At 36.9% G+C, this 12,051-nt stretch overlaps 1 protein-coding gene across 1 annotated transcript; it reads left to right on the top strand.

Annotated features, from left to right (window-relative positions):
* Positions 1 to 5,059: 5,059 nt before the first annotated feature.
* LOC9324938 (CCAAT/enhancer-binding protein zeta) lies at positions 5,060 to 10,882 on the top strand. Its single transcript, XM_021034973.1, has 16 exons — positions 5,060 to 6,082; positions 6,203 to 6,275; positions 6,377 to 6,496; positions 6,684 to 6,759; positions 6,997 to 7,065; positions 7,155 to 7,235; positions 7,334 to 7,405; positions 7,643 to 7,735; positions 7,900 to 8,049; positions 8,150 to 8,233; positions 8,326 to 8,469; positions 8,694 to 8,783; positions 8,972 to 9,054; positions 9,135 to 9,518; positions 9,680 to 9,902; positions 10,003 to 10,882. The coding sequence occupies exons 1-16, from the start codon at positions 5,365 to 5,367 to the stop codon at positions 10,660 to 10,662; spliced, it is 3,120 nt and encodes a 1,039-aa protein (XP_020890632.1). The 5' UTR covers positions 5,060 to 5,364; the 3' UTR covers positions 10,663 to 10,882.
* Positions 10,883 to 12,051: the final 1,169 nt, after the last annotated feature.

Here is a 12,051-nt window from a genome sequence, read left to right as displayed (position 1 = left end):
TATATTTACCAAATCATTTGTCCAACTTCTTTCACTATGATTTAGGTTATCTTATAGCAAGTATTCCTTATACTAGAAGGGGTTGTTTGTGTGAGAACATCATTTTCCATATATTTTTTTAAAAGTTGTATTCAAATGTTTAAATTTTCTTTAAAAGTTAATTCTATTATGATTATATTATAGAATTATTCTTTTATTTCTTTTTTTTTTTTAAATATGTTGTTTTATAATACTATCGTAGCTGTACAAGTTGAACCAGTTGAATAGTTAAAGCTAAACTTATGGAAGCATACTTGTAATAGCTGAACTCAGTATATAAACGAATAGAAATACAACTTAAAACAAACAGACATGTTCTTAGCTGAACTCAGTTGAACCAGCTGAATTGTTAATGCACAAACGAGACACAGACATGTTCTTAGTTGAACTCAGTTGAACCAGCTGAATTGTTAATGCACATGCGAGAAATACAAATAAAACACAGAAACTCAAGTTAACCATTCTCATCATTGGGAGGGGGCTGCAACCAACTCTCCAAGTTAATGCCAGGCTGTGCCTTGTTTTGGGTCCTCTTTCGTCGCTTTTCCCCGGTGGATGGAAACCGGGTTTCTTGATTTCTACCTTTCTTTGGTTTGTAATCCGGCGGTTTTGCGATCTTCTCCTCGTAGTCAGCTGGGAAAGTCCATTGAGACTCATGCGGCACAACGTAAATCGTTTTGTAATATGCCAATGCCCACGTCTCGATCAAGTAATATTTCGAACAAAGACCATATATGCTTACTTCCGTGGTTCTCCATTCATTCCGACAATGCTTAATGGCTGCGGCTATACCATGGATGCAAGGGTACTTGTCTATATCAAAACACCTACAAGTACAAGATTTCATATCCAAGTCCACCAAATATGTTAAACCATCAACTCCAATTACGCTATATTCGCGTCGGTAGCTGTTAAGCTCAGTGACCGTCAACTTCGCAGCTATAGGACATCGGATATGTAATATATTCTCCACAACAGGCACCACCTGCGTCGTGTTCGATGCATTGGCAGAATCTTTTCGATGTTTGTTGAACCATTCGGAAAACTTCTCCAATATCGCATCAATCATCGGTAATAGATGGTACTTCCTTACTTCCTTAAACACAGCATTCATTGACTCTGCGGAGTTGCTAGTATCTATGTTGTACTTGTCTCCCTCAGCATGACTCCTAGCCCATTGTTCAACCCCAATAGAATTATCTAGATATTCAGCAGCTCTAGGATACCTTCTCCTAAAATCACCATACTGAATGTTGAACTCGGTCTTAGTATATACATGAGCGCATTCCTTGAATTTATCAACACCTACGTCCTTGTCCCCAGTCAACTTTGGCCTAAGGTTTTGGGACAAATGCCATATACAATGACCATGTGATGCGTTTGGAAACACATCCATCACTCCCTTGATGATGCTTTGATGTCTATCGCTTATGAAAACCAAACCATCTTCATCCGGTACTACCTTTCTCAACATTCTAAAAAACCAATTCCAACTAGCATGATTCTCACTATCAATTACACCAAACGCAATGGGGTAATGGTGACGATTAGGATCCTGAGCTGTTGCAATAACTAACATCCCACCATATACAGTTTTCAGAAAAGTTGCATCAATCACTAACACTTTCCTCATTGCCTTAAACCCTTCAATGCTTGCTCCTAAAGCGATAAATAAGTACTTGAACCTCTCTTCTACATCCAATTCCACTTCCGTTACTGTCCCAGGATTCACCTCTCTCAACATGTGGAGATAAGCATACAACATCGTGTAGCAAACTTCAGGGTTCCCACGCATATCACTAACATGTTGTTTTTTCCCTCTCAAGGCGGTGGAGTATGAACAATCCAAACCAAGTCTTCCTTTAACAAGAGTCATGATGGTTTTAGGATCCGGTGTTTTCAATTGACCACAGAAGTCCTCATGCAAAACACTTGCTACTAATCGTGGTGTGCCTTTTTGTTTAAAATATCTAGTACTCTCCTCACACCTAGAGCATGTATGCATGTTTTTGTGAACTCTTACACTCCAAAAATCAGATTTCTTTATTCTAGCAACTCTTAAATACCATTCACAACCCATGGAAGCTTGACTGCATTCAATCATAAGTCGCACCGGGTCCGACTTCACACATCTCACACCAAACAACTCGGCCTTTGCAGCTCTATTAACCAAATCCCATACAGCCTCCTTAGAAGGAAATTCTTGATCTTTTTCCAAAACCATACCATCTTCCCATTCTTTAACTGTTTCCTCACTTGGTTGTACAGGCCGTGAAAGCTCAACATATTCATGCCTAACATCATTCTCACAATCTTCATTTACACCATTCTCTATCATGAGCTGTTCAATAATCGGTTCATTACCTATAGCAGGCTCTTTCTCTTGTTCTGATCCTTCCCCCCATCTAAAAGTACTCAAGTTTCCCTGATTATTTACATCATCAGTCCTTACATCATCAGTCCTTACATCATTGGCAGCCACTTCCCCATAATTCAAACCGCATGAACTTCTTCTCTCTACTCTTGGTACTAGCTCCACCATCTGATTACTTTCAAGATTGCATAACTCCACATGCAAAATTGGTCTAAATCCATCTTTATCCAATGATGTTAAGAATATACAAACATCCTCATCATCTAAAATATAAGACTCTCTCCTTCCTTTACATATCATGTAACTCAATTTCATCTTCCTTCTCGCTCCGTCTATAGCAATCTTCTTACAGATCTTATCTACCAACACCGTATATGTTATTCTCTCCAAAGATGTTGTCTTAAACATTATAGCATATAGTGAATTGTTGCAATTCCACTCATGCTCTTCTGAATAGTACCCTCCATAGTCAAAATATATGTTTGTGTGGATCTTCTTCTTCATCGCACTGCAGATAGAACAAAATAAATCACTAATTTCGATACAGCACTTGTAACAGTTATACCAATTGTACCAGTCGAACTACACTATCATATATGTACCAGTTGTATTATTCAATTTCAGTTGTATCATGACCTTCTGCAATTAACGATACAAAGGAGGAGCTACATTCTAATTTCCCTCAGATTCAACACGATTCAACTCATAAATCCTACTATCTAGAGATTTCTACACCTACTATTGCCAAACTCTACCATTGCAAATACCTAAACAAACAAATTTCTAAACACTTACTTGGTTCAATCAAGATCCAACAATGGAGGAGAAGAAAGAAGGTCCTACGACGGAGTTCCGTCGAAATGGATGAGTCGACGGCGAGGCTAAGAGGAGGAGCGGGAGTAGACGAAACAAATGACGAGCTCTTAAACTCGATCCAACAATGAAGCTCCAAAACCGGCGCCAGAGCTAATGTCGGACAACGAATCCGACCTCAGCAGCTCCGGAGAATCTTCCGTTTGTCGTCGCCGGAGAAATGAAGACAAAGAACTCGATTGGATTTCGATTTCGATTTCAATTTTTCTGTTTTTTGTTTTAAAATTAATTCAATTTCTCCATTAAGGGTATAAAGGTATTATACACACTATGGGTGGCATTCAGACTTTAAAATGGCAGGCAGGATTAATATTTCCGGTTCAGTGGCAAACAAGCCTCTGTCTCTTATGGACTTGCACTGTTAGTAATTTTCTTGAAGTGGCAAAAATATTCAACTTTAACAGGTTCGTTCTAGCTATGGTTGAATGAATCATATTATTATGATAACATTTTATAAATAACTAACGATAAATAAATTACGAAAACGACAACAAAAACAACTTTCGTAGGCGATATTGAGGTTTTGTCATCGGTTTTTTTTTTTTCCAGAAAGTGATTTCTATTATATTAGACAAACGCATCATCCATGAATGGAAATCCATTTTGAAGAGGCAAGTACAAGGACAAGAGATACAACACATACCTAACTTTACAAACAGAGAAATACAGAGTAAAAATATAAAACACAAGACTTTACAAACATAGAAATACAGAGAAGGGTACAACATTCAGCTACTAAAGAGAAGGCTCTAACATGGTAGCATTTGGTAAAAGCAAATCATCATGACTCTCCAATAAGAACAGAAAAACGAAAACCAAGTTTCGAATCTGATCTTATAGCTTCCATCTTATGCCTATGTCATGACAGCTTCTTGCACACCATCGTATCAGAAGAACATAGATTAGTAGTAGAATCTTTTGAAGACATCATGGAAATCTTCAAACTGTGACCCATCCAACTGCTAAACTTAGAACTAAAAAGTGATAAAACCTGAACTTCATAATTAAAAGCTTGATAACAAAAATATAAACATTACGAGCCAGCACATAAAGCAAGTATTCTTTAAGTCTACGTGTCACCAAACACTTCAACGGTTCAACCCAAACAAACAAGATAACCCATTGAAGGAGGAAAGCCACGTGTCTACATCTTGTTCGTAGGATGACGATAACCGGAACGATGATGAGCACTTCGAGAGTCCGCCGGAAAACTAGTGATACCATTGGACCACCAGAGAAAGCTAATGAAGATTTCGCATGGAAGCTTAATTCACGTCGTCTACCAAAAGGACATGGTCGAAACCCCAGAAAATTCCATCATCTTTGGCTTTTTGATTTTTGCTTTACGAAACTCATTTATTCAAATAACCTTTCGCCACAAATTAGATATACTAAATTGATCGATCCATCAAAAGATGGTTCATCGTCAACTCAGATCGGACGGCAAGAACACGACAACGGAAAAGTCGTGTTGACGGCAAAAACACGACAACGGAAAAGTCGTGTTACGGCTAAACTGATGGTGATAACGGACCTCGGCCGGTCACAAAATCCAGCAAACTAAGCCGGACGGTGATGACATCGAAGAAACCCCCATCTCTCTGAAAAATATTAGAGAGAGAAGAAAGAGAGAGATTTCGCACCGTCGGTTTTGCTGAGGTTTTGTCATCGGTTTAATATGTTCTTTTGTAAAAAAATTATTTAAAATAAAATACATAATGTCCTTTATGTTTTTTATCTGTCTTAATAAGACTATATAACTAAACGCATGTTTTAGCAATTGGGCTTCGACCGTCTCAGGAACCCAACTAAAAAAAAAATCATCTTATTGATTTAGGTCGTTAAGTCTGTTTTGCCCTTGTCTTATATCATAAATTACTAAATTACCCTTCAGCCATTTCATCTGTTTCTCTCTTGCCGTTTTCTAAAACCCTAGCAAAACTTGTTGAACCCCCACACTGAAATTTCTTCTTTCTTTTTCATTGTCTCATCTCAAAGCACAGAGATTGATTAAACCTAATTGTCTCCGTTCTTCCACAAATCTCATAACCCTCTTCATATGCTCGGAGAAAAAAAAAATGTCAAAGTTAAAGCCTTTGAGTAAATCATCGCAGGACTTGAGTCTTCTCACATCTGATATCGCATCATTCGCTTCTTCTATCGGCTTAGCTTCATCTCTTCCTTCTTCTGGTTTCAACGATACTGATTTCCGAAAACCCGCTAAATCCCAAACCCAGAAACGGAAAAAACCTAAGAAGGATCAGAAACACAAGAATGAAGTTAAAGAAGGAGAGCCAAATTCGAACATTGGGAATGAAGAGGGAAACGCTTTTGGAGCGAGTAAGCAAAACAAAGATGCGCCAGTGAAGCAAACGATACAACCGAAGCCAAAGCCTGGATTTTTATCGATTGATGATGAGAGTACTGGGATTAAGGCCAAACGTTTCGATGAATTCAAGAGTTTGCCTAAGTTACCATTGGTGAAAGCGAGTTTATTGAGCTCGGAATGGTACAATGATGCAGCGGAGCTTGAGGAGAAGGTGTTTGGTGGCAGGAAAGTGGCGGTGACGAATAAGGAGGATTTTAAGGGTGTGGTGGAGAAGAAGAGAGAATTAGGAGAGAGATTGATGTGGCAATACGCAGAGGACTTTGTAATTTCGAAGGGAAAGAGTGGAGATATGAAGATGGTGATTTCTGCTCAAAAGTCTGGGACAGTAGCTGATAAAATCACTGCCTTTGAGATCATGGTTGGAGAGAATCCCATTGCAAATATGAGGTCTCTTGATGCCTTATTGGGTATGTTTCTTGTTCTCGAAGAAAACTGTGTTATTGAATTGTGAATTGCGAATTTGAGTCGTTTTGTTTTCCAATGGTGAAATCACCTGTAGCATTTTGTTGATGTCTCGTTCATTGCAGGAATGGTGACCTCAAAAGTTGGAAAAAGATTTGCATTTAAGGGTCTTAAGGCTCTATCAGAAATTTTGATCAGGCACATTTTTCTTACTCTCCCGATGAGCTATAGACTTATGTGTCCAGAATCATATCAGTCTTGCATCTTTTTTTCTCGTTAACTGAGCTTTTTTTTTCCAGGTTATTACCTGATCGCAAGCTGAAGACACTTTTACAGCGACCCTTAAACAGGATTCCGGAAAATAAGGATGGTTACTCGCTTTTGCTGTTTTGGTACTGGGAGGATTGCTTGAAACAGAGGTAAAGAAAATCTTGTCATTTTGCTTCTAGCTGTAGGGACATCACGTTATTTGTTAAGCTTCTTTCAAGATCTGAAATCATGCCACGAGGGATGTGTTTATCACACTATGTCCAAGATTTGTATCTTCTATCAGTAATAGTTCTGGATCGATGATTCGGTTAACAGCTTACCATGCTGACTTTGTAGGTATGAGCGCTTCGTCACAGCCCTTGATGAATCATCTAAAGATATGCTTCCAGAGCTTAAAGACAAGGCTTTGAAGGTATGTATATCCTATCACCACTCTGCACCCGCTAGCTTGTTTAGTAGCACTGGTCTCAGGTTTTGTAAGATTCATGATGAGCTATCATATTAGACATTTGAGTATTATCAATGTAATCCTTCTCTGGATGATGCATAACTGCATGGTCCTTGGTTTTCTTTCAGCTATAGTGAGTTTTTTGCTTCGTAAGGTGATTCAGATCTTTCCTTAGTAAATGTTTATTTTGTTTGTTTTCAGACAATATATTTCATGTTGACAAGCAAATCAGAACAAGAGCGGAAATTGCTAGTGTCATTGGTGAACAAGGTATTGTCAGTTGTTCTTTCGAATATTTGTATCTAATTTAAATTTCTCAGTTGTGATCCCCTTAATTGTTCCGTGGATTACTTATATAGTTGGGGGATCCTCAAAACAAGAGTGCATCTAATGCTGATTATCACCTGACAAATCTTTTGGCGGATCATCCTAACATGAAGGTGCGGCTATTCAACCTTTCTATGCCAGTTTCAGGATTTAGTTTATTGATTGGTTGTTTGGATTCTTCTCTTTGGCTCATGTAATATTATTTTTGCAGGCTGTGGTTATAGATGAAGTTGACTCCTTTCTCTTCCGACCCCATCTTGGGTTACGTGCAAAATATCATGCTGTATGTCCATTTTCCATTGCTGTACTCTAATTAGGTTCACGAGAACCATTTTTCTTTATTTTCTTACTCATCTCTTTAAACTAATTCATGCTTATTGTCATCAAAAATATTATATTTGGCTTCTTTGATTTGAATGGGAAACCATTTTACTGAGACTTTAGAGAAGAAAAGAAGCATAAACTTATCCATGTTTAACTTTTCTTAAACAATGCTCATTAACCCTTGTAAATTTCACAGGTTAACTTTTTGAGTCAGATCCGATTGAGCCACAAAGGAGAGGATCCGAAGGTGGCAAAACGTCTAATTGATGTATATTTTGCCTTATTTAAGGTAACTGGCATCTGAAGTCAATCTAATTAAACATTTTCTTATGATCGTCTTAAAGTCTTGTCCCCCCTTGGGGTGGCGTTTGTCATAAGTCATAACATGAAATCTTTCACCAGTTGGGTATTCACTCAAGTCTGAGATACAGGAGTGTGTTTGCATTCTTGTAGGTTTTAACTACAGAAGCAAATAGGAAACAAGGCGCAGATGACAAAGGAGCCGCTGATAAGAAAAAATCCAACCCAAAGGACACAAAACAAGAAGTGGCAACTGATTCACCTATTGAGTTGGATTCAAGAATTCTATCAGCTCTACTGACGGTTAGTCCGAATGGGTTTTTTTGGTGTACATGATATAACATAATTTTAAAGCTTTGAGACTTTAGAGATCAACTTATGCCTTAGTACTCCGTAATTGCAGGGAGTTAACAGAGCTTTTCCATATGTTTCCACTGATGAGGCTGATGATATAATTGAATCCCAGACGCCGGTGCTGTTCAAACTGGTAACCATTAATTAAAGCTTCATTATATACGTTTTGTTTCATTAGTTGCAACAGAAAATTGATAAAGAAAATGGGATCTGGAATGTATGTAGGTACACTCGGCGAATTTCAATGTGGGAGTTCAATCACTGATGCTTCTTGACAAGATCTCATCCAAGAATAAGATTGTTAGTGACAGGTTTTACCGTGCACTGTACTCGAAACTTCTACTCCCTTCCGCAATGAATTCTTCCAAGGCAAGCTAAATTTTGAAGCTTCTGTTTTTCCATGTTCCAATCACGTCATTTTATTCTTAGTTAATGAATGGGTTATAATCCTTACAATAGGTACATTCAATTATTTCTAAACTTGTGAAAGCAACTTATATTTTCTGACAAAAACATCAATAGGTCTCCCCCTGGCATGAACCATAGCATTTTCTTGATAACCGAGTTTACTAATTTGCTGTTTTTAATTGCAGGTTGAAATGTTTATTGGGCTTCTTCTCAGAGCCATGAAAAATGATATAAATGTCAAGCGTGTGGCTGCATTCTCCAAAAGAGTCTTGCAGGTCGGTAACATGAACAAAATAAACTATCAACGTTGTCGTTGATAGCTCTAGTTTCATTGGCAATATTTATATCATTTGTTTTATACAGGATCCTTGATTCTTTTGGTATTAAATTATCGATGTCGAGACACTCTGTATAGTAATTGTTGTGTTATCTCTAAAATTTTACTCTTTAACTATTTGAATAGGTTGCGCTTCAACAGCCACCACAGTATGCCTGTGGATGCCTTTTCCTATTGTCTGAAGTGTTAAAAGCAAGGCCACCTCTATGGTAAGCTTTGTTCGTTCTGTTAACCATATATCCATGGCTTTTACCCGATGATACAATCGGTCCTTCTATTTACCTTGCAGGAAGATGGTGGTCCAGAGGGAATCAGTTGAGGAAGAAGAAGATGTAGAACATTTTGAGGATGTGATAGAGGGAGATGATATTGATCCCAATAAGAAAGCAGAGAATGATGAGAACGATGTTGAAGTTGATCATGATGGTGGCGAAAAGACAAGTAGAGATGGTGATTCTTCTTCAGATGAAGAAGAGGCTTTGGCAGTCAGGCAATCTGATGAAGAAGATGATTATGCTTCTGATGATTCTGAAGAGCTAATTAGAAACGAAACTCCCCAGCTTCAAGAAACCATGGAGGTTTCTAATGATATGGAAAAAAGAAGTCAACCGCTTGTGAAATCGAGTTCTCTTCCTGGAGGATATGATCCTCGTCATAGAGAACCTTCTTACTGGTCAGTTAATCTCATATTTCATCAAAAGCTTAAGTATACTGCTTTTATCCCAATTAAATCTGACAAGCTATGCTTGGAAGTTGGAACAACGATAGTATTTTAGAAACTTTTTTGATATTATAGCCTTGGTTGGAACTGAATCCTTGATCTCAATTTAACAGTAACGCAGACCGTGCAAGTTGGTGGGAGTTGGTGGTTCTTTCAAAACATGCTCACCCCTCGGTTGCTACAATGGCGGGAACCCTTCTCTCAGGAACAAATATTGTTTACAACGGAAACCCGCTGAACGATTTATCTCTAACTGCTTTCTTGGATAAATTCATGGAGAAGAAACCAAAGCAAAACACTTGGCATGGTGGTTCCCAGATCGAACCTTCCAAGAAGGTAAAAAGCTCAAGCTTCAAACTATTAAAGCTTTAACCATTTTGTTATTTACATTCCCCTGTAACGATTAATTTTTTCTTCTTTTTCTTCTCATGTGCAGCTTGACATGTCAAACCGTGTGATTGGAGCTGAGATTCTCTCATTAGCAGAAGGAGATGTGGCTCCTGAAGATCTAGTCTTCCACAAGTTCTATGTGAACAAGATGAACAGTACGAAGCAGTCAAAGAAAAAGAAGAAGAAGAAGAAGCTACCTGAAGAAGAAGCTGCTGAAGAACTTTACGATGTGAATGATGGTGATGGTGGAGAAAACTACGGTAGTGATGTTGAATTCGAGGGTAGTGATGAGAGTGACAATGAGGAGATTGAGAATATGCTGGATGATGTTGATGATAATGCTGTGGAAGAAGAGGGGGGTGAATATGACTATGATGATCTAGATGGAGTAGCCGGCGAGGATGATGAAGAGCTCGTGGCTGATGTGAGCGATGCAGAGATGGACACAGACATGGACATGGACCTGATTGATGGGGAAGATGTTGATGATGGTGATAGTGATGGTGATGATGATAGTGATGGTGATGATGGTCGTGGTAAGAAGAAAAAGAAAGAGAAAAGAAAACGGAAATCTCCATTTGCGAGTCTTGAAGAGTACGAGCATTTGATAGACCAAGACGAGAAGGATAATTCGAAGTCTAAAAGAAAAGCAACATCAGAGCCCACAAAGAAGAAGAAAAAGAAGAAGACCAAAGCATCAGAGTAAGAAGCAAGACTTGTTGCTTGCTATGCAAGGCTCCTTGTGTTGTTGAGTATTAATATACTGAAACGCTGGAGATAATCACTCCAATTTTGTGACGTTTGTTTTTCTTTTTCTTTTTTTCTACTTTATGTTTTCATCCTTGAAGAAAATTATTGTACGATTATGTTTTAATTTAATCACTTGAAACTATTGTTCAAATATCACAAATTTTGAGTGTTTTTTTTTTTTTTTTACAGTAACACAAATTTTGAATAAAGTGATGTGATGGTATCATGACAGGCGTGAGAATCCAAGTTGATTTAGTTGTAGTAATTGGGTAGTTAGTAAAATCATCTTAGATCTTTAATTGAGTGATATGATTAAGACATGCTTAGTTCTTATGTAACCTTAAAATCTTACTTTGTTTGGGGATAACCGATCCCTAAAAATCTTATTAAAAAAAAAAAAAAAACATTTCCAAACCTAAAATCCATTATCAAAAAAAATATTCTGACACATATCCAAATCCATAATGGATCAGGTCAAATAAATAAAAAAACAGTACACCACTGTTTAAACACGAATATAAATTATTTTTGCTTTGTATTTTTAAATTAGTTAAAATTCATGAACAAATAAATCCTCTTCATACGTCGATAATATACATTATAGATAACAATTTACAAATTACAACTACTACGCTAACAATTAATTTCTAGACAGATACTTAAAGAAAAAATGACTTATTACGGTACTTTATGCTTTTTTTTTTTTTTTTACAATATGAAGTATTAAATGTATGAAATACGTATTATATAGAAGTCAAAATTAAAGTAGATTAGTTGCACAATTGTCGCGCACTTACATGAACAACAACATCCCAACTGGCTTGTCTCTACTTTAATTTTGGACCCTAGCTTGTTTTCAATACAACTAATCTAAAATTTCTCTTAAATAAGTTCCTAACTTTTTAAGTAATATCTAAACTAATCCAAAAGAATGTATTTCTAAAAGTACTATACCTTAGAATATTGAGTAAATTCATGTTGCTACCTTTATATAATTAAGGTATATCATAACTCGATTTATGCTAATCAGTACAATGATGACGAATCGGAAGTAATTAGTATTCCAATATTCAGATTGCTTGTTTGTTTCGTGTGATGCTAGTATATATATATATATATATATATATATATATATATATATATATATATATATATATATGCATATATATATATATATATAATATATATGTGCGTGTGTGTGTGCATGTGCCATTTTCCTTTCTTTAAATCTTCAAAAATTCATTAAAATTCTCACTATTCAAAAAGAAAAATTCACTCTTGATCAAATCGTTAGAATAATTACATAAGTATATTAAGATAAGACAGTTATCTAATGTCTAATGAT

Source organism: Arabidopsis lyrata, assembly GCF_000004255.2.
Source record: "Arabidopsis lyrata subsp. lyrata unplaced genomic scaffold ARALYscaffold_2, whole genome shotgun sequence".
NCBI lineage: Eukaryota > Viridiplantae > Streptophyta > Magnoliopsida > Brassicales > Brassicaceae > Arabidopsis > Arabidopsis lyrata.
This window is presented reverse-complemented; position numbering and strand designations above follow the sequence as displayed.